Source organism: Apteryx mantelli, chromosome 1, assembly GCF_036417845.1.
Source record: "Apteryx mantelli isolate bAptMan1 chromosome 1, bAptMan1.hap1, whole genome shotgun sequence".
NCBI lineage: Eukaryota > Metazoa > Chordata > Aves > Apterygiformes > Apterygidae > Apteryx > Apteryx mantelli.
This window is the reverse complement of record NC_089978.1, coordinates 16,117,589-16,141,412: the sequence shown is the minus strand read 5'-3', so window position 1 is coordinate 16,141,412 and position 23,824 is coordinate 16,117,589. Positions and strand designations below refer to the sequence as shown.

Sequence of the window (23,824 nt, the reverse complement as noted above, 5' to 3'; positions counted from 1 at the left end):
CAAACACACCTTTCTTTCCTTGTAGCCCTGAGTACCAGGCTGTTGGATGACTTGAGGTGCAAGCACTTTTCACCGTTTTCTCTTTAAGCTATATCACTGTCGTGGAAGGAATTCTAAATTATTTCAGCTAGAAGATGAATCCAGGGTAGGGCATATCCCAGGTTACTGTCCTACCCACTTTTTGCCCTCTGTGGTCCATTGAAATCTTAATTCTTTGCTGTGAAGTAGATCTGCATCAGTAGTAGGTCTGTATACCAGCAGAGACTATGGAGTTGTAGTCAGGGCACCTGCTTAAGAGTTTGGAAATGAGAATTTCAATTTCGGTGGACAAATCAGGAAATTGAATGTGAATTGTCTGCTATTAGGCTCTTTTCTAAAAGGGAGCATCTCTCGCTTTCATTAACTACATTTTTATACAGTGACAGCTCCAAGTCTGTGTTCTAAGAAGAGTTCGCTGCTGTAAATACGTAAAGTTTGCTAGCACTGTCCCTGCTAAATCAGGCCTCTAAGACTAACAGAGAGAGTAAAATTTTTTGAATAGTGGATCAAAGCAAAGATCATGGTAAGATCAGTGGGGGATGTGATTTACTGTTAAGTGGTTAGAAACTAATTCTCGCTTCAGGGGCTTCTCCATTTTTGGAGCAAATGTTAGCACAGAAGTGAAATGGATATTAAATAAATAAAAAACATGATTTGAGGTGCATGGAATCTACATCTACACCATTGTGTTTAATACACATGGACGAACTTATTTTTCATTGTATTTGTTTTGAAACCATGTTTTGTTTGAAAACAATATTTTTTGGCTTCCACAAGATTCCCTGGCAAGGAGTTCTAAGTTTAATTGTGTGAAAAAGTTTTAATTTAATTTAATTGCTATTAATTTAATTGGTACCTTCTAATTCTTATGGTAAAAAAAAATACCACAAGAGGTAAAGAGCATACTGGGACTAAATTAATGAGCAGAACTGGTAGGCTAGCTCTCAGGCTGTGGGGCAGGACAGACATAAGATGACACTGGAAGGTATTTGGCAGTAAAATAATTTACAAAGAGATGCAATAGATATTCAGTGTCTTTAAACAGATATCTAAAAGCAGACTAAATAAAACACTGTGATATGTATTGTAAAGAACAGTCCTCCAGTGGTGGGTGTAGGAAGTAGATGATTTTATAAGAAGGCATTGCCAATTAAGAGTGATACAGGGATACAGAACCAGCTATGGAAGAAAGAAAAAAGAATTGAAAAAGTACTTTCATTTACAGTGAGGAGGAACTGAGGGTTTGCAAACAAGTGCATTGCTTTAGTGCAGAGTGGCAGCGGTTCAGCACAGATGCACTTACACAAATAACTGCCTGCCTGCAATTGATACCCCTGGTGCAGATAAAACTTTACATTTTCAATATTTTGCTTATCTGCAAAATCTTGACAACTCATTAGTTCACTCCAGCGATCGTAAGTAAGTGACTTACAGTATATCAGTAAGCTAACAGTGAAGCTTCCAAAGACATTGTAGATGCTGCTTCCAGCAGTATTTGGATTAAAATTTCTGAGTGCTGCAGTACCATCAGTGCAGGTTACCGTAAGTAAAAATTGTAAGCATGTTTGTGTATGCAGACCATCGGCATTTTAACCACTTTCTCATATAAATCTGCCCAATATAGTGTTAGTCAACACAATGCTTAAAACTGTAGTGGCCTTTTTGCGTTAGGACTTCCGCCTTTGCTAACATAATGGTGTTTGATGGAGGTTAAGAAAAATGCTATACTATGAGAATCTAGAACACACTAGTAACAGATCTTAAAACAGAAGAATAGAAGCAGGAATTACTTCATCCCATCTAGTTCCATGTATCTTGGCTCATTTCTTATGATTGTGGTACAAAGAACAGAAGGGCTACTGGAACTGCTAAAGCAACTTGGATTTTGTAAATGATAAGAGCAAAGAAAGCATATATAAGTTGAATGTATAGAGTTGCTAAAATTTTATCATCCGTTTTAGCTATTTCTTCACTATTTTAAAGTAATATTTCTCAAGTGCCATTTAAAGCTTTGGAGAAGAAGGTCATTGTTCATTTCATATGAATGCAGCAAACATATTTATGAGAATTTTCTTCATATTCATGTTCATATTCTTATAACTTTTCTTATTTTATCTTTTATGGGATTGTTCCTGTTCCTTCTTGACTTGATATTTGGAATACAGTGAGATGTATAAGGCTGTATATCATACTCTTTACATTCACAAAAATAGGGACAGCTGTAGATATGAGGTACCTATTTCTCATAAACATGAATACCTGCTGATTTACTAGTATCATCAGCACTTTCCTCTGTCCAGTATTTTGCCATACGATTATTACTGTTATTGGCCTTGTTGATTTTATATGACTCCTGCTTTGCTTCGTTTTGGTATTTTTTCCTACCATTTTCTCCATATTCTCAATCATCTGCTATACTGGAAATACATAGTTCATTTTTTGGTCTTGCAGTGGACGTGCCCTACATGGACTAAAACAATGCATAGACTCAAAGGGTTACCAAAAAAGGGGTCCAGAAGAAATACTTGCCTGGGCACACAAAAAAACCCCCAACAACCCACAAACAAAACCTAACCCCCTATAAAACCTAACCCCCTACTTCCCTGCTTACATTTCCTTCATGTGTTCCTTTGTAATTAACTACTGTAAAGCATCAGAATGCCATAATGTAGAGAGAGTCTGACTCGCTTCATATTAGTCTGAGTTAACTAACAGACTCTTAAAACTATTGTTGCCTATCAAAACAGAGAGTGCTTTTGTAGCTAATAAAGACAAAGCAAGAGATCAAGGAAAAACTGCACATAATCGCGAGAAAGACATGTTCAAAATAAGTGTTTTGCTTCCTGGTCTGCTGCCAAAAACAAGAAAGACTTTTATTTTGGGGTTACTTTTGGTATTGTTATCCTGCAATGGGAATCCAAGATTAGAAGTAATGGGAGAAAGTAAAAGAGATGATTTAGTAATGTCTTCTGATTTACTGTATTAGTAAATACTTTTTAAATGCCAGGCAATGCTTGAGACAAGCGTTTGTATTTCCCTGTCATTTCTGGAAGGAAAAGACAAAAAAAGCCTAGACAAGTTGTTCTTAAAAGCATGGGTAAGAAGTACATTAATTATCAAAAAAAAAAAAAGCGTAGAAACAAACACATTCCATTTCAAATGGTTTAGCACTAGTTCTTCTCTCTTTGTTAGAACATTCCTCTTTCTCCTGCATTTTTCAGAGGATTCATTTTCAGGGTTTTTTTTGCTGTGTGGAAAAGTTATTGGTGAACAGTTGCTCGTTTTATCATGTGCAGAAAGAGGACTAAATCTGGTTATAAAGAAAACTGACTAACAGCAGCTGAGTAAAATAATGATCTCGGGCTTGTTTACTACTGGTGACATCAGGGGCTAACTTTGGGTAATACTGATCTAAAAATAAATACAAATTTGAAAGGTGTGCTATTGAGGTCTGTTCTGTTTGGAGGTCCATAACAGAATGGAAGCATCCATGATGTTGATACTTCTTGTGGTTTATCCTTACTTTTTCGGTCCATTTTTTAATTTTAAATATTTTCATGCTTTCATGCTAGGTACCAGTAAGAAACTGAAAATATAGAAATGAATAGAGGATGATGTGCACAAACAAGAAGGATAAACCTTAGAGGATAAACCTGGACTTAATTTGAAAGGTTATGTGAAGATTTGGTTTGTTTTCTTTTACCTATAGCTAAGTTTACTCATTCAAAATTAAAATGAATCACAGAAGCAGTCAGTATCATACTAAAGTATAGAAGCATACTTTTTCATTTTCTTCAAGTGAAATTTAGAAATTTCATTGAACTTTGTCATCAAAAGAATGTTAGAATATCAGCTGAATTTTATTTTTTAGCACTGCTGAAAGCTAATTTCATTTATAAGATTCACGTTTCAATACACAGGAGATAAATCCTGATTTTGAGATAACTATGTGGCTTTTAGTTTTGACTTAAAAGTTTTTTTTTCATGAAAATTAACTTTTTTTGCTATGGTGAAGAAATAGCTACAACATCTAGGAAAATCACATAAACTTTATGTTACAGAAATGAACAATTTCCTGTAATTAAATCATCCATTTGTATCTGTCTTGCTCTACCAGTTATTTTTGAATGTTTTTTGTGCACTGAGAAATTTCACTTGGAGTTCAGCTGTCCAAATGATGTTGTTAATAACTTTTTCATCATAGCTTATAATATACAAAAAAAATTTTTTTTCACTGTAATTAACACTAGTTTGTCCTGGGCTAGACTGCGGCATCTGTTTGGAAGGTACTTTTCGAGAAATTTGTAACATGTATTGTGGAATACATGAACAATCAGAAGTCTAGAAAACATGGAAACTATGTAAAAAGGCTGAATAAATTAGGTTTGTTTAGCTTAGAGGACAGAAGACTGATAGGTCTGAAATATGCTGCTGCAAGGAAGAAGGGAGTAGTCTGGCAGACAGGACAAGAAATAATGAGTTAAATTTCAAGCAAGGAAGATTTAGATCATCCATTTAAAAAGGTGAAGAAGGATAATGAAATACTGGAAATTCTGAGATGCTTACTCAAGCTAATGCCAACCTCTTCCTAACTCTTTGGGTCCTTCAGAATTCAGCAATAAACTGGAGTTGCCAAGCTTGTGATTCCTAAGACCGAACATAACCCAAAAGTTACCGCCTTCTGTTTTCCCTCATTGGCTGTGTTGATATGTGGGTATGTCTAGTGGAAAGCTGATTTTCCATCAGAGGTAATTTAGTCTGCTAAAAGGGCTCTTTTTTGCACTGCTTTGTCCCCCATTTTCTTTGTTCATTTTTTATAGGAAACTCCTTGTCAATCAAAGCAAAATTCACTTATTCACTTTAAAAGCAGGAACAATAACTTACATGGAAAAAGAAATAAGATTGAAAAAAACAAATCAGTCTGCCCTCGTGCTTGATTTACATTAGAAATATTGATAGTACAGTAATTTAAGTGGTTCATATTGTTTACAGTTATTTTGGAGTTATATACATTGGGAATGTCCCTCTTAAAAAGGCCAGAGAAATTACTATATTTAAACAGTGACAATTATTTAAAAGTTAACATAAAAATGAAGGACGCCTTTAATGGGTACACTTTGGTTTAAATCCTCTTTTATTTTTGGATCATTTATACAGAGAAATTATTTTGTCATGTTATAAAACTTATTAATCTTGTGTTTCTTTTGCTTATAGGGCAGCACAACTATTTATGTGCTGGAAGAAATGACTGTATAGTTGATAAAATTCGTAGGAAGAACTGTCCAGCATGTCGCTTGCGGAAGTGCTGTCAAGCTGGTATGGTCCTGGGAGGTGAGATACTTTTGAAGTCTGATTCAGAAAAATAGTCAGTCAAGAAAACTACCTTCAGTCTATTTAGTTTAAACACTATCAATTTGATATTCTAAAGTAAAAAAACCATAGAAATGTTATTTTTTGAAGAATTACTTGTTTTTAAAAATAATTTTAGATTCTTCTTTGTAATTTTTCTTTAAAATGTCTGGAAATCCTGAGACAAAAATATAGTACTGTAGGACAAAGGGTAGGAATTATGTTTTTGGTGTGTATTTATTAATAATTTTGGATCAGAGAATTTGATTTAGAAAAAAACAAAGAAGCAAGATGAGACTGACACTAAAACCAGGAATCAGTACTATCCTTGTCTCTTTTTTGTTGTTCTCTCCATCATTGTTTTGAGTAGATGTCAGCAAAATTATATCCTTTTATTTCATGAAAGAGGACCAGGTAGCGCTTGCACCAGTACTGCAGACTTTGCATACTAGGTCCTGGGAATTTCCATTTTCCTGTTGTATCTTGCTGGAACAGATTTTGCTTTAGAGAACACTCTGCTTTTTTATGTAACATTAATGAAAGTTGTGCACTATATCATAGAAATCCCACAGGGAACAAGCCAGTGGTATAGGATCAGGTATTCACATGGCAAGTTTTGCTGTGCTTATATGCAGGAATGATAGATAATTTTCCTATTTTTTTTCACGTTGATCATGAGAACTTTAGCTATATAAAGTTTTGGCCCAGCACAACTCTTCAAATTGTGTGGCTAAGACTATAAGAAAATGGCTATATGGGGATGATAGAAATAATAAGAAGGAATATGTTTGCAAAGGAAATTAGGAAAAAAAAAGGAAGAGACAAACTACTTTCTTTCAGTATCATTTATTTTAATGCATCAAGCACATATCTCTCTCTGTATATACATATTCTTGTTTGTCCTCGCAGAAAGAACTGGCATTATATACTGTTGCTAATTTCATTATCTTGCTAGTCTGGGTCCATTCATAAATTAAAATGTGTATGTGGTTTTCAGACTGACATTTTAACTTCACAGCTGTGTAGGATTTCAGCCTCTGTTATATTGCATGGCTGTGGTTCTGGAGTATTTTGCACGCATGACCATTGTGTCATTCTTGTATTTTATACTTTTATTGGTGATGTAAATCAGTAGTTGCCAACCAGTGAGCAGCTGCTTCTGGCTCTCTGTTTTTCATCTTCAGTAAGAGACAGTACTGCAGGTCCAGGGAACAGTCAATGTGCTGAGAGAGAGAAGCAATGCTGCAATGTGGGCTGTGATCTATGTTGTACTCCCACACCTTCCTAGACACTCAGCACTACCTCTCCTCTAAGTCCTCTTCTCCAGACTGCATCCATCTCTCCCCACAGCACTGGAGACAGACAATGAGGAGAACCATCCGTCTATCTGGTAATACTCTCTCTCTCTCTCCTTGCTACACCTTGTTCTGTCAGTCCTTCCTCTCAGTTAAAAAAAAAAAAAAAAAAAGGAGCTGACAGGCATGTTGGTGGCATTGGACTGGAAGGAAGAGACATGAAGGAAAGAGAACATGTCCTTTGGATCTTTAGCGCTGTGCTTCCCAGGAGAGAAGTGGTGTTCTAGAGCTGAGGTAGGAATGGAGGGAAGAAACAGTACTTCAAAGGGCAGACTTTTCACCTTGAATCTGAAGCATTTTTTTGCCCAGGTGATAGAACACTCCCCCAGGTTCAGAAGGGGAGAAAGCCAAAGAGACAGTGTGGACTGTGGAAAGTATATGGTAAGAATGGAGACTCAGGAAAGGAAGAGCTGGCAAACATAAAGCCTAGTTTCATAAGGTTTGGGGACAACTGGCGTGAATTAAGTCAGATTTATTCATTAATTCATTCCTGGCTGTGAATTCTGCACAGCCAAGAGTCTGGTGATGATCATGACCTCAATTCACATGTCTTAAAGGTTATGTAATACCAATAATTGAAACTCAAGTGTTTTAACGTCACAGACAGCCCTGTTTCGACATGGAGAGGAGTGTATGATGAATCACTAGCATCATCTACTCCTTCTGCTCCTTTCACATCAATGTTGTTCTGCATGGTAATTCTACATAGAAAAACTTTTGACTTTTTTCTGCATTTTGCATATGTTTCTGGATGCTAGTTTAAAAAAGAATGTTTTCTTTTCCTAGTAGTTTTGAACATACAGATTTTGCTCTGGAAGTAGGTGCCTAAAATGGAAAAAAGTTGGACGCTTTTGCTAGCAATATTGATGGGGCGGTATGTGGATATGTTATGTCCTCATACTTGAAACCAAAACCTAAAGAGAAAGTTTCTCTGACTGTTAGTTCTTTACCATCATGCATGGTAAAGAGTATTAACTTCCTGTTTCTCTTTGGATCCCTTTTTTCTCAGCTAATACTAGGAATATGTAAATAATTTCTTGGTATTTAGGTAGTTTTTTGTAGTTAGGTAATTTCTTTGTGTTAGGCAGTTCTATCTAGCCAGTTTGTTATTTCTAGCAGTATCTTCATATTAATCATTCAAAAGTCTCCAAACAGTGCTCTTCCTGTAAGTACATGTGAAATTTCCTCAGGAGATAGGAATTTCTTGCAGAAATTTCAAGTGTGTGTGAACAAGCATTATTTTTTTGTGAATGGCAGACTGAGACCTATAGTAAAATCAAAATTAGGATGAATATTGAAGTATATCAGCAGTAACTTGTTTTTGGAAACTAAAAACATTTTTAAGAATGAGAAATGTATGTAGTTTAATGAGCAGATTAAAACACTGCACATATTTATAATAATTTGCATTTCTATCTCAGGTACATATCTGGGAAAAAGATTTTCTCTCTGGTATGCATGCATGCTGCCATCGCTCATGCAGATCCAATATAGTTGGATTTCACATTGCATAAAGATTTGCTGTGATCCAGTGAGCAAAATTCTTCTTGGAAGGCAATCATATTCTCTACCAAGGCACAAACTACTACTTCATCTTTTGTAAACAACGTTCCTGTTAGCAGTGGTTTGTATATGGGGATCAGGAGAATCAGCTCAAGAGCAGAATGTTCACCTTCAGAGTTTAAGTAGAGACTCTACTAAGAGAAAAAGATTATTTAACTTTCATGGAAAAGTTTGTGGAATTTTTCCAAAGAGGACCTTTCTGTAGGTCCCAGAAAGCTTACTGACTTTTATCTCTCTAGATGGCTGTGGGATTCTCTGGGCAGAAACCAAGGTGGCAGGGGCTAGGTGCTGTTCTCATCAAGTCCTTCCAATCCTTCCAGTGAAGAAAAAAGGCCAAGATGGCAGAAGATGCATCTGGCAAACCAACGCCTGTCTGCATACCTGGTGTTGGAGATGGCTACAGTGACTGGAGCACTGACATAGATTGGTACAAGCTTTGTAGGCAGGATAGGCAGGGAAGAAGATGGGGGAGTTGCACTTCTGAGCTTTTTGACTGCCTAGACCTTCAGTATGAAACTAGAGACATATATGTTGAAAGTCTCTGGATCACAATCAAACAAGAGAGTAATATTGTTATGTTGTGTTGGAGGGGAGTCAATATTGTTCAAGCATTCCACAAATATACTAGACTGTGTCGATGACAATTTTCACAGAGGAACGTTAGATCAGGCACGCAGGGATAATACTGTTCTTCACCGGCTGCTCACAAACAGGAAACAACTGGTGGAGAATGTGGTCATAGATGGCTGCTTGGGTTACAGCGACCATGAGATGATTGAGCTCAGGATCCACAGGAAGCCTGGGAAGGTAAGCAGCAGAGTTAGGACTCTGGACTTCAGGAGAACAGCCTTCAACTTGTTTAGTGAATTGCTGGGCAGAAGCCCTTGGGAAGCTGCCATGATGGGAAAGGTGCCCAGGATAACTGGTTGATTTTTATAGAAAACTTATCGAGATCGAGAACAGACCATCCCATTGTTTAGGAAGACCACAGCTCAGGACTGCACTTCTTACTAGCTAGACAAATTAATCCATCCCCTTCCAACTCTTCTACATAACAGGCTTTTAGCAAATTTGAATTAATTTTCCACGTAATGATTTCTGGGGGAGCATCAAAGGGTTTAATAAAAGATATATTACTTCTGCTTTCTTCCTTTAGTTTGTATACACCCTCCTAGGGTGTACACAGCTTGTTCTACTACACAAAATGTAAGAGCATAGTGACCTTAAAGTCAGAGCCATAGTGTTCTGTCAAGAATAATAAATCATTGACATATTTCACCTGATTACAGAGTATGGAGAAGGATAGTGAGGATGGTGAGATTTTAGACTCTTAGTAGAAACCCAGCCATTTTAATATGAAATGTCTGGTGTCTATAATGTCTTATTGGCAGTGTGACTCTGTATATATAGCTAAAAGAATGTTAAAATACAGGATTTATATATTAAGGAGAAAATCATAATATATTTGATAATTAGATGAAGTAGATTTTTTATTTTTTATCACTTTCTGTTTTCTAGATACACATAGTACACAAATGCTCTATCACTTGCTATTTATAGTAAATTGTAGGTAAGGGAACTGTGAGTACCAAGAAACCGCTTGAGTGGTTGGCTATCTTGATTAGAACAAATTAATGAAAAGGCTACAAAGAAAGAGCCTGCTATCCAAATGTGCATAGACTGGTTTTAAAGTTATGATGAATATTTGCTAGAGTGGATTAGTATTCTTTATCCACTATATAGCTAAATTGAGACATTTGTTTATCTTAGAGCAAGAAAGTATCTGAATATTTATGCAAGCTACAATTGAAAAGCTAAGCTATCGATAAATCTGTTGTTTTCCCTATGTCCTTAAGAGTTTGCATTAATGTGACATGGTCTCTTTGTGGTAGATGGGAAAGTTTAATGTGAGTTGTTAGTAGTCATCTCTCTAGTACATAGGTAACTAGGGGTGTGGCTTTACCGGTGGCTGTATAGCAACATAATTTGAAAAAAACACATAAGCAATATTGCAAACCAGTACACCATTAATTCTGATACATTTAATCATGTGGAAATGTGGGTACTTATGTGGTAAGTGCTCTGTTTCATTTTTTTTCTTTACTTGTTCTTTGAACTGTAAAACCATCTGAAACCATTATTTCAGAAAATACCTGAAATCATTATTTATGAGCTATCAAATGTGTTCTCCCTACTTGGCTTTCCTTCATGCCTAAACAATAGTTAGTGGGTAATTTCCAGCATTTTTAGGACTATGAATAGCTTTGTTCTGACAGAAATTGCCCTGGGTATCTAATCACAATATCATATTGAATATTCTTTTTTATTTCTTTGGTTCAGATGTAACATAAGGTGTAAGTTCATGTTTGGTTCTTTACTAAGGAGTCCCTAGTCAGGAATGTTTGTATCCTTACTAATATGTTAATTTTACTGCAGAAAGCAGTAAAATGTGCATAAGGTTGTTGGGGCACGCAGTACGAGGCTAATTAAACACCCAGCTGAGTCAGTGGGTGTGTGACCTCTGACTTCATTGTTACTGAGGGGCCCATCCCACATGTTTATACTATTAGGAAAATGTGTTTATTGAAATTGTGTTTAGTATACTCCCCTTGGATTTTACATAGTGTTCAATTCAACTTCAAGTTTTGAGGCTTTTGAAAATCTTTTTTGCATGTGAAATGCTTAAATGTGGATATTTATGATAGGATAGCACTTTAAAGAATTTAAAAAAGAAAGCTGATTTTAGCATCTTAGATTGCATTCATCTGCTCAACCCTGTCTGGTTCAAAAACGTGAGGACTGATTCTGTTTTCAGTTATGCCAATGAACATTAAGAGTAATTAAATTAAATAACAGAATTAGCTCTGTATAAAATATTTAGAAATAACTCGAGGTATCTTCCCATGTTTGGTGTATTAATCTTGCTTGATACTTTATTACTGATGTACTAATGCATGTTTTTAACAGGTCAGTTTAATTTTCCTAGGTGTGCATGCTAGATCTTCCAAAATGGCAACACTGAATTTCCATAAAATTTGCTATCTCCTATTATATGGCAGCATCTGAGGAAAATGGAATAGACACCTTCCTCAATAAAACCATTTTTATTGAACCTTTTTGTTTTCCTGTGTTTCTTGTGTTTTCCTCATTTCTAAGGAGGAAAGTAATAAATAAGACTGATTTAGCTAGCATCTCTAGATTTCTTCTATAATCAGTTGAGAAACAATCTTTGTATAGGATTGAGAGCACATGCCTACATTTAGGTGTGCCTCTCTACTCCTAGGGAGTGTCCTGGAGCCAGCTGTGTGCACTGGCTGCATTCTGACAGTACAGCACTACTTTAAGGTAAAATAAAAAGAAGGCAGTATGAGATGGAGACATATTTGTGTATCCTTCCTTGTCTAATTCTCAATTCACAAATAAAAGTACCATCTGATTAAAGGTTTCAAAAGATAATTTGATACATATGAGATAAGCTGGATTTTAATTCAAGCACATAAAGATACACTGATATCTTCTGTTACCTTTTATCTCATACCTCATACTTTCAGAGTGTTTTTTGCATATTGCCATTTTAAAATGCAGTTTCTCAATGGTTCAGCAATTTCATAGGGATGGATTTTCTTTTCATTCAGTGAAATTTTGTGCTTCTCTGTCTTTTTCTACTATTGATTAAGTATGCAAAAACTCTTAGGAAAGTAAAAATATCCATGTGATTTCTGAGTTTTCTTGCAGCAGAACCTTCTCCTTCCTCATTGTTTTCTTTAAGGTTGAAACATGTAAGCTTTTTATTCTTCATAGGCAGAATGACTTACTCTTTGTCTGCTGTCACACTGCATCTTCTTTCTTATTGACCCAGTGCCACGTAAATCAGACCATAAATATCAGCAGCTTTGTTGCATTTTTTATTTGTTCTGACACCCTTTTTTTACTAAGCAAAACAACTTTGGCAGAACTGAGGAACTGAATGATTTCACTAGGGTTTTCATCACCTTTGAGGGTCTATTTAAAGTGAATGTGTTCCATGCAGCCACCTCTACGTGGAATTGTCTTCTTATTGATATGTGTAATGTGGTAATCTCTTCTTGAGGGTTGCTGTCCTCGAACCCCTGAAGGTTCAAGTTCCTTGGTCCTCCAGAATGTTTCCATGAAAGAAATTTGAAGAATTACTACCTAGAGCTTTGTATATTTACATAGCCGTACTTGACATAGTATTTGTACTTATCTAGGGAAGGCAGTTCAGCTATTATTTTTTAATAAGTGTTCTTCAAACCACTGTAGCATGGAAATATGAATTACAATTACTGAAAAAGTGAAATTATTCCCTAGAAAATGAAGAGATCTGTAGTGTTGACATGTGGTTTCACACCATTTGTTGACTTTTTACTCATCACTGCATTATATTTTCTTTCTGGTAAACAAGAAGTGTAACATTACAGATCATCAAAATAGAACTTAGTCATGAGACCAGAATGCTTTTCTGGAACTGGGAGGAAAGGGATTTCTACATGTAGTAATTAATTTACTTGCATTTTTTTCTGAATATTAGAGGAAAAAAATGAAATGGTATCATTAAGTAACATTGAACAGAAACTGAACTGTAGAGCCAGTTGGCTCAGCTGTCAGCATGTTATAGAACAGTGGGAACTGAACCAGAAAACACTTTATTAGGTTACTCTAACCTAGAATTCATGGCAATAATTTTAATGGGTGCATTCATTCATCTCTCAGGGCAGGGAGGAGGATATGAAGGGGGGAAATGAAGAATTTTCCATCATTTTTTAAAAATTACATAAATTGTGAAACAAAAAATAGAAAACTTATGTAGAAGACAGTTCTAGTTTCCGTGTACAGATTGAAAGTGTTATCTAGCATTACTGGAAAAAGTTTATGTTTCTGGTTAATTTTTTTTAACAGGTCAACAATTTTCTTTTTCAGGTCGAAAATTTAAAAAGTTTAACAAAATTAAGGTTGTGAGAACATTAGATGTTGCACTCCAGCAGCCGGCAGCCCTTCAAGATGAAAGCCAATCTCTAACCCAGAGGCTGTCTTTTTCTCCAAATCAAGAAATACAGTTTGTTCCCCCAATGATAAGTGTTTTACGAGGTATTGAGCCAGAAGTTGTCTATGCTGGTTATGACAATACAAAGCCTGAAACACCGAGTTCCTTGCTGACCAGTCTAAATCATCTTTGTGAGAGGCAACTTCTTTGTGTAGTCAAGTGGTCTAAATTGCTACCAGGTAATAGCACTTCTTATATGTAGTGAATTCTAGTTAAGCAAATATGTCATAGGACGAACAGTCAAAAGAGTACAGTGTTTGTCTATTGTCTGCATATTACTTAATTCTTAACAAATTGTAAAAGGATTAAGCTTCCACTTCATCAGATAATTCATGCACCAATAAAATACATTTTAATAGGACAGCCTTCTTAAAGGAAAACCTCTAAATAGTTAGACATTAAAAAAACAACAACAAAAGCCCACAGTATTCCTGTATCTGGCCATTATAGTGGCCTTTCCACTCTACCCCCTCCTACTCTGTTATTCATTCTTTTGGCATGGGAATATTTATATTTCTGAATGTTCTCTGTTCTTATTCCAGTTTAAATGAATTTTAAAAGCAACAGAGAAAAATTACAATAAATAGTACTGGTTAGGACTAAGGACCTCACAAATAGACTATTATCCGAAAGTAACTGAATTTGTGAAGATCCAGGGCTGACTCACAAAAAAAAAGTCATGTTATGCATCTACGTGCTCTGTATGCTCATAGGGACCTAACCCTGTGATCTGTAAAAGCCAATACATTGAGCAGGAAGCCTGGAAATATGGTTTCATGTGACCACAAGTTGAGACCTCACTGCTGCAGGAAGGGGTAGTCCCATTTGCTGCTCCTTCCTAGTGCAGCTTGCTCTTGTCTGACCTCTTAGTTGAACTGATCCATCTCATTAAGTGAGAACAAAGCAAATCTTTTTTTCCCTGTCTGTAGTTTTCTGATGGCTTCATGAGCTGAATTGACTTACTGAGGGGTAACATGAAGGCCAGAGGTGGCTTGAAAGAGGTAACAGGACTAGGTAATGGACTGCTGCTTTCAGCAGCAGGAAGCTGTTAGATTGACTCTGCTGCATCATAACAATCCTCAAAGTTATGAAAGAGCAAAGGTTATAAAGTAAAGTATACATCTTCTTCCACTGTGATTCACAACTGAAAACACTTCTCTGTAGTTAAATTCAAGAAAGATATTCATAGGTGGATGGTTATTGTATTACAACTGTATTTCTCATAAAGAACGCTGAAATATGAGATTTATTAAATAAGAGTTGATTACAGTGATGATGTAATAATATTTTTACTAAAGGAGAATGAGATGCATTCCTATTTCCTAAATACAAATACAATTCAGTCACCTCTGACTGCTAAAGTTGATTTTGGTTTGATCATTTCAAAATACTGGAATAGAAAAAGAAGAGGTTAGCTGTTAGAATGAAGTGATCGGTTATTATATGAACTTCACAAGCTTCCTAGAGCTATGTCCTCAAAAGCATTTGTTTTCCTAGTTATTCCTAGCTTCCTTACTAGCTATACAAAACTTCCTACCTATTGCCAGTTTTAGAGCTTATGCACAAAGTTGTGATCTAAAGAACACCTACTCAGCTACTGTCTAAATAAGGAGTATAAAATAACTTTTTATTTCATTTCCAGGATTTCGGAATTTACATATTGATGATCAGATAACCCTCATCCAGTATTCCTGGATGAGTCTAATGGTTTTTGCAATGGGATGGAGATCATACAAACATGTCAGTGGTCAGATGTTATATTTTGCACCAGATTTGATACTAAATGAGTAAGTAGACTCTGCTGTTCCGTAATATAAATGACATTCTGAACCTATTTGTGTTAATGAGAATGTAACTTCATTGAGGCCAGGATTTCATTCTGTATTTGCTCTGTTGTTTCAAAATTAACATCAGAAAAAAGTGCTCTGGTCATACTCAAACTCACAAACTCAAAGTTCAGTAACTTTGGGAAGGATTTTCTGGAAATCCCCAAAATTCTGCTGGGGTGGCCGAACAGAAGGAGTTCTAATAATATTTTCATTATCTAAGATGAAAAAAAAAAGGATAATGATGCTGTAGCATGATTTACCTGAATTTATGTGACTAAGATATTTCTGAGGTCATGTTTAATATATGGAACTAATTGGAATTATTTTTTGGTCACTGTTTTGCAGGGGTGGTACAAATAGTCTATATATAGTCTAAAACATTCGTTTTTGACACTTTCTTATTAAACCCTGTTTTTCCAAAACACATTTCTTGTTAGAAAATTGTACTAATTTAGCAAGAAGGAGGTCTAATATCAAGGATAGTTTATTTTGAGACTGTTTTTTTTTGTTTTGGGGGAGATTTGTTGGTATAGATTATCCTTCACTATGCTGATGAATTCGGATAATCTTCATTTCTGTCTTTGTCAGTTTTTCAGTTCAGCAACTTAATATTACCAAAGTTGTAATTTTAGATACTTTGGGTATAATTCACAGGAAGTTTTCATGAATAGTAAAACATATTTTTCTCTCTATGTTTATTTTCCTTAATATATTTTACTTATTTATTTTTCCTTAAAACCCTAAAAGAGACACTATAAAGTGAGATAAAAATTAAGCAAGTTTTCATATAAATCATGTCTGTTTAAAGATTAAGAGGTGGGTTTGCAGAAGACCTAGGCACCTAAATCCAAAATTTACAAACTTCAAAGATCCAATCAATTGTCATCTCAGCTGAAAATAACTTAAAATCTGTAGACATCTAGTTTTTTGTCAGCAATGTTCTTTATACAAGATATTCAGTGGATTAGGCTCTACAGCTCCTGGTCTTTTCTCTTTCAGATGACTGCAAGTCACCATGAGATTATAGAGTAATGAATTAATTCCTGTCCCATATATATTAATTATGCTGTACAAATTGAAGCACTTTAAAGGGATGGGATTGAGAGAACTTTTCACTGTATTCTGTCACAGCATACTCTGTGATATATATTGCGGTTACATTCAGAAATACAGATTGAGATGTCTTCAGGCAGTAATAACACGTCCTGGAATATTACCCTTCATGTGGACCACTGCTGCCATCTGGTGAAGAAGACTTTAAGTACTTTCTTCCAGAAAAGGGTTGAGATTTATGGGCCCTGATGATAAGCCCTCCAAAAGGGCTCTTGTTTGCAGCCCAAGTCTATCTACATTGAGAAAGAGGCGGACTGACGATACACCCTTCTTTCAATTGGAGAACATCTCAGCGGGCTCAGCTTTGAAACATTAGAAACAAAGAGTTAGAAACAAAGAGTAATTGGTACACCAAATCATAGCTGCAGCTATATATTGGGGAAAAAAGTTAACTTTTATATCAGTAAAATATAACCCTCTTCTTTGTCTGCAGTGATATATAAGGTTGTACTTTCATAACCACTTTAAGCCAAGGTAACTGCCAAAAGCTGCCAAAAAAGGCAGCCCCACCCACCTGCCTGCCCCTGGCCATGCATTCCCATAATTTCCCTTAAGATGGACCAAACACTGGCAGGCTGCACTGTAAAACAGATAAGGAAACTGATATACTTGAAAAATGCCTAGAAGAAGCAATTAATTTTCAGATGGAGCTGATCCCTGCTCTGACTTACCACATGGGCCATACAGGCACTTATGCCAGAATAGCAGGAGTGCGCACCTAGAGGTGGGAAGAGATAATGGAAATTCCTTCTATAGTGGCAACCCACGCTTAAGTTGTTTTGAAATGACCATGAAACCACAATCCAAAGATTGTTTCACAGCCAATCTCTCATTTAGAGAATTTGTCCAGAGGTCAATTCTGGTGCTCCTTGAGAATGACCTCCTCAGTAGCAGCAACTTTGAACGAAGAAAGTCAGGACTGTTAGTTTGACATGGTTTCATGAATTAATATTAAATCACTACAAAGATTTACTGTTATTTATACTTTCCAGTGTCTGAAAATATGGCTAAGAACAACATTTAATAATACCAAAATGTTGAAAGCTAATACCCTTCTAAGATGCCACTTAGGAATAGGGAATAGCAGGAAAGAATAAAAAAGGAGATTTAAAGTAGGCGTGGAAATAACCAGTCCATTCAGATCTAACAGATCAAAATTTTATGTTTAACTCGTGTCAAAGCTGGTGCAACAATTCAGATTTTGAAAAAAAAAAAAAAGAAAAGAAAGAAAGAATTTTCATTTAAGATAACAGTACCACTTAAAATAACAGCAGAAAAAAACCTCAATGCATTGAGAAGATTCTTTTAGGCATAGAAAATATCTTCTGGTTTCATTATTAGGAGTAATATCTGCAATCAGGTTGGAATCCTGATCTGAATTTCTGAAGGTTGGAATTTCCTTTGTAACCAGTGACAAAAGTCCCTTTGGTCTCATGGGGCAAAATTTAATCTTGTCTTTGTTGTTGCAACTAACATTCAGATCAGAATGCAGCTTTGTAAAATTAGCCCATGTTATTGGACCTTCAGGTTCAACTTACAAACTTTAGGATGCTATTGTTGTAGTCATTTCAGTTGAAAATTGCCTTCCCAATAAATATATGCAATAAAATATATTCTGAACAATAAAATCTCAAAGTGAAAAATAAGATCCAAGTGCTGCAAAACCCCCTACAATTTTACGTATTGACTGATGTGATTTGTCCTATTTACACACATTCTTAGATAAGGCTGTAGTAGGGTCTAAATATATTTAAAACATTTTTTGTATATTTATATTTAATTATTTTAAACTATTAATGGCATAAACTGTTACAAAATAGTATCATTGCTGTTAGTGGTAAAATGTTATTTAGATTTGCCACAAAGTATTTAGTGCATACTAAATACATTTTCTCAAAACCCAAAGACAAGTTTTTATGAAACCTATCAGACTTAGGAACAAACCATCTTCAATTTTACGTTCTCTTTTCAAAGAATAAAAAAAATTTGCCAACTTGTAAAAGAAAACAATTTCACATCACTATTACTATATAATACTACAATATTTCACATTATTATTTTATTTTAAATTAATAATAAGCCCTCTTTTTGGTGGTTAGCATTCAGCTTTGATAGCCTCCAAGGTTACCTTTTGGCCCAGCAACAACAGAGTAAACATCCAAAATAATAGCAAATTTGTTACTATTAAAAAACTAACATAAGTACAGAAGAATCCTTATTTTTTTCTCTGTATGTATAATCTCTTCCCTTAGTTTCAGTAATGTGGTAATTAAACTGGTAACAAGGCATTTCCTTCAAACAATTAGAAGCTGAGCCTTTTCTTTATTTTCTTTTTTTTTTTATAACCTTTTCTGGGTGTAAGACAGAGGATGAAAGAATCATCGTTCTATTCACTGTGTCTATCCATGTGGCAGCTCCCACAGGAATTTGTCAGACTTCAAGTTAGCCAAGAAGAGTTCCTATGTATGAAAGCACTTTTACTTCTCAATACAAGTAGGTAGAAAATTGTTTTATTTCTGTGTAACGTATTACGAGTAAAAGTTTAGAGTTTTGAACAATACTGTTTAACTTGAAAATTGCTAAGCTATCTGGTCTAATAAATGGAAGACTTCTTTAGGAAAAAAATGTTAGTCTTCCAAGACCTAAAAATACTTTCTTGAATATTTATAAGAAGCAAATAATCTATGCTTCATCCTTGGTTTTGTTGTGTATAACACTGGAGAAATGTTGGATCCAGTCTGACATACAGCTATACTGCATTATATATTTTCAAAGCAAGTGTGCTGTATTTCATCCAGGAAGCTCTTTAGTTTAAATGAGTCTACACGGATAAAGACCCCTTACAAGCATTAGAAATACAAACAAGTATTTAATAAATTGTCAGACTTATTGACTGAGGGCTTTATCCTGGTGAAGAAGTTAAAACATGCTTACTCAAAAAAAAAAAAAAAAGGGGGGAAGTGGGCATGCCCAACAATACTAGCATTTATTCAACTTCTCCTATTTGTAAAATGGTCAAGCTTAGCCCAGATATCAACAAATGAAAATGTTGTTGTGATTAGTTGTCTGTTCGAGAACAAATCTGTGATCACTCTAATCATACATGTCTTTTTAAGATCCCAGCATACACAGTGGTTTTTCACTTTTACTGGGAAATATGGAAGTGGATGAAGTTCTCTTCTGAACCCCTTTCTAAAATACTAAGTACATGAGCTGAAGCCATAATTGTCTGTGATGAATCCCCAGATGAAAAGTTTTAAAATGGTACAGCTATTATTAGAAATGAGACTCAAGCAACTTCTTAAACTATATTTGTAAGAATGGTGAGGTATGGTTCTCTACATACCTACTGAGTGGGAGAAGAGACATGTGAATCCTGCATAACCTATTTCTCGGCTGTGCAAAGTTTCAGTAAAAGATAAAGAACTAAAATTTATTCCTTCTTAAGCTGTCCTTGGCTGGTATTTGCATAAGCTCATGCTTAAAATATCGGCCAGCAACAGAATGTAACGTTAGCTCATATAAATATAAAAATTACTAAAATAATAGTAAAATGAATACACCCTGCTAAAGCAATAAAAATAACGTGGACCAAAATTCTTCTCTGGTATAACTCCAGTTGCTTTGTTGGAATTGTTCGGTGTTGAATATACTCTTATTTTAAATGTGTTCCACCTCTTTTTCCTCACAAAAATAACTCCCTTGTCTGTCTGACCATTAGAGAGAAGTCTTACATTTCAGTGAAATTTAGATACATTTGTGATATTCCAGCTTTCCATTATAATCCCACAAAGCTCAAATCATAATGGATTTTTTTCAAAAAACGCTGCAAAGGTCCACTCCCTCTCAATTATGAGTGCATCATTTTAACAGTATTCATCCAGCTACCATTCTTTATCAGCTGCATTCCTCTCAGAAATTAATTTCTAAGATGATGTATGTAAGTGACAAATGAATTTAAAAAAATTACTATTTCTGCCAATGCTGATGAGTTTTGCTTTTTGTTCTCTCCTGCACTTATTGTCTTATAGGAAAAAACAATTTGTCAGATCTTTAGGAAAAGGAGCACACCTAACCATTGCTGCTGAGACATTTAGTAAACTTTGGTACTGTATAAATATAATACTTTCCACAAAACTATGCTCAAAAGAAACATGTAACCTAATTCTTGCTATAAAGTGTTTGTTTAAGAGTTTTGTTATTTTAGTCATGGTATTCACTCTAATCCTCTTCAAATGTGAAAGTATGGCCATTGCAAGTTTTCATATACTAACAATAAATCTATTCCCAAATTTTAGTCTCTCTTTCTGTCTTCTATTTATTATTTAGATGAACTAATTTTTGCTTTTTATATAATTTCAAAGAAACAATAGTTTGTATTAAAGATAACTAAATGACAGTCTCAATACATTTCTAATACTGAATGGAAATGCCAGCCTAAGTTTTAACATTCTTTTCAGATTTACATTTTTCCCCTCAGTTTGCTGTAGCTTAGACTTTCTTTCTTTGTATTGTACTTGGACAGTTTTAAAGCTGTCTTGAAAGAAGAATTACTCTTTGCAGAAAGTGAACCAGCTTTTTTATTTTCTGCAATTTTTTCCTTTTTACAGTTCCTTATTTACTACATGTAATATGCTGTGTTGTAGTAGTGCCCCAAAAGTTCTAAATAGTGCTTCATCTATCAAAGGACACACACGTCTAGGAAGTATTACTATGAATAGTTCAAAAAGAATATAATTTAAGAAAGCAGAGCTGTGCCACAAAAGAGAAAAATAAGCATATAATAAGTTCAGTTCTAGCTTTAGAACTCCTTGCCCCAGACTTTCACTTGTCTGAGGAGAATCTGAGGAAGAACCATCCTTGGCAAACTGGATTGTTTCATCTCTTGGGCAGTCTCCTAGGAAATAAGAGACTTGTGCATAAATCAGAGGAAAGTAGAGATTTGAACTTCTGCTTTGTTAGCTCTCTCTGGACTTGAGATGAGGGAAAATAATTTTTGTATGTTTACCTGAAAGAAATATTTCTTTCCCCCTTACCTTCCTCTGAGGAACAGACAGACAGATATGACTTAGGCAACTGATTTCAGGACTGGGTATATGTTTTCTGAATGGAGAGCAGTGCATCTCAGTGCAGGTTTAGATTTGCTACTTAATTCTCTTTCAGGGAATAGGTTTAGGTCCCACCCCTGTGCAGCCATCTCCTTTTTGGCAAAACTGGGTGGCTTCTGTTTTATGAATCCCATTCTTGGGAATCTAACAATACAGTGCATTGTACAGAGAGCCAGAACACACTTTTTTTTTAATTCTAATAAGTGACAAATCACCTGAAAGTTAGAAGTTAGTGTTGAAAAAGTCAACGTCATTGTGAAGCAATGTTTTTTTAAAGAGATTCAAATGAAATTTGCTAGTTGTAGGCTCATATCAGATTGAAGATATACTAGATATTGAGATCAAAGATAACTGGTATGTGATTTATTTGACTATGTAAGCTAGTCCTCATAAGATTCTTTGAGACTCTGTGAAGAGGAAATAAGCATCTGTAAAGCGAAATTCATCTCTTTCTAGACCTACTTCTGAAACAATTAACATGCATTGTACCCTGGACTTGCCTGATTTTTGCACTAAAAATACAGGCAGCCTTGTCACTAGCTCAGATGGAGGTGCCTTCACTGTAGATGTCTAAAGTTAGGTGAGGTAAATCCTTCCCTTTATATTTGCTCCCACAGTGTGAAATGTCAAAAGTGATACTGCAGTGTGAAGTATCATTAGCAAGAGAGAAAGGAAAGGGGAAGAAATGTAACAGTTCTTTCAAAAAGAGTATGTTTGAAACAAGCCCATGTTTTAATAAATGATTACTATAAAGAAGCAAGGACTTAGATTTGATTGCAAGATAGGAATATTTTTTCAAGTTTTCTTATGGGCCTTTGACAACATGTATTATAAGACTTGTGGATTACTCTCTTCCAAATCAAGGAAAGTAGTGGTTGTAGCTAATGCCTCTTTCCTTACAATGCCACCAACAGTTATCATCAACAATCAGATATGATCCTGTCACTAGAAGTCACTAAGAGGTTCGTTTCCTGATGTTCTCTCCATGTCTTCATTTTGGTCATCAAAAGAGTACTTAAGAGTAATTACTTAAGTAATTACATAAAAGTAATTTCAACCATTTGCTCTTCCTGCTATTTCCAACAAGCCATCCGTGTTTGATACTCTGAGAGTACATTTATTCTGTTAAATAAAAGAGATCCAAACAGTAGACCTGAGCCCTGGATCCCTTACCATCTGCGCTGATTAGAAGTAATTAGTTCATTCCTTGACTCCATTTTGAGTCTTCTCTTGAAGATATATCTGCTATAAAGAGGGCTGACCCTCAGCATTGTAAACATGAGCCAATCCATGACACTTTTCCTAAGGTCAGGGGTGGTTCTTTTGGCCCTCTTCTATTCAACATATAGGTATAGCTGAAGTTTAAGGCTATTTCTAGACATCAGAAATTAGCACAGTTAATAATGTTGTTGATAAATCCTTTTAACTACAGTGTATCACTGTTTCTGCAGTCGCTGCCTAACAGGAAGAAATATGTGCTATATAACAATAAAGTACACAGTAAAATACAGTATAAACTGGTCCTGTATTTTAAATCTTTCTCATTGTGTTCAGAATAAATTGCAAAACAAGTGTTACTTTCTTTTTAGTTCCTTTGGAAGGGCTAAGAAGTCAAAGCCAATTTGATGAGATGAGAACAAGCTACATTAGAGAACTGGTGAAGGCAATTGGTTTGCGCCAGAAAGGCGTTGTGGCCAACTCGCAGCGTTTTTATCAACTTACAAAACTGATGGATTCCATGCACGATGTAAGTTTACTTGTTAATTTGTTTTGCTTTTTACGTCAGAAGGAAGTAATAAGTCTTAAAAGTAATTTTATGGAAAGATGAAGTGGCTAGTCAACATTTCTAAATGAAAAACTGTTATAACTAGAATTTTCCTTTAATGTGTATATCTGTGTGAATATGTATATATTTAATAATAAATATGTATTGTATGCAAGATTGTATGGTATACAAGATTTAAGTGTGTGAGAAAAATGCATTTGAATGTTGCACTATTTCTGCTACTATTAATTATGTTTGTTGGTAGGGATGTATGTGTGTGTATATGTGCTAGTGAATGCTTAAAAACATTTTGAAAATGCAAACAATAAGCAATTCAAGTTTTAAAGTCAGGCTACTAAGAATTAGGGAGAGACAATCAAGATTGTTTTTCAACCATAATTGACTACTAGTCCCTGTATATTATAAGCAATTTTTAAGTATTTGTCTATATTCTGGAAGTGACTAATCTTTGACAGCTCTAATAATGAAATAGACATTCATAAGGGTTTTAAAAGATGAAACTGAACCCTTTCCACATCCCTGAGATTATAGCATACATCCTATTGGCTTAACATTTATTAAAACTGTGGAATGAATGACATTCTGTATAAACCTGTATCCATGTGAATATTGTTTTGTAA

General features: G+C 35.1%; 1 protein-coding gene across 4 annotated transcripts in view; it reads left to right on the top strand.

Annotated features, from left to right (window-relative positions):
* Positions 1–23,824, top strand: part of PGR (progesterone receptor) — a 39,222-nt gene that overhangs the window by 11,678 nt on the left and 3,720 nt on the right. Inside the window, exons 3-8 of one of the 4 annotated variants that reach the window (XM_067289767.1) lie at positions 5,254–5,370; positions 13,245–13,547; positions 15,011–15,155; positions 18,673–18,803; positions 20,342–20,416; positions 23,008–23,088. In XM_067289767.1, the coding sequence (XP_067145868.1) occupies positions 5,254–5,370; positions 13,245–13,547; positions 15,011–15,155; positions 18,673–18,803; positions 20,342–20,367 (722 nt within the window). In that variant the 3' untranslated portion in view covers positions 20,368–20,416; positions 23,008–23,088. Of the gene's footprint in view, positions 1–5,253; positions 5,371–13,244; positions 13,548–15,010; positions 15,156–18,672; positions 18,804–20,341; positions 20,417–23,007; positions 23,166–23,824 lie in introns of those variants that run through there. The other 3 variants (XM_067289761.1, XM_067289772.1, XM_067289775.1) reach the window with 3 other exon arrangements.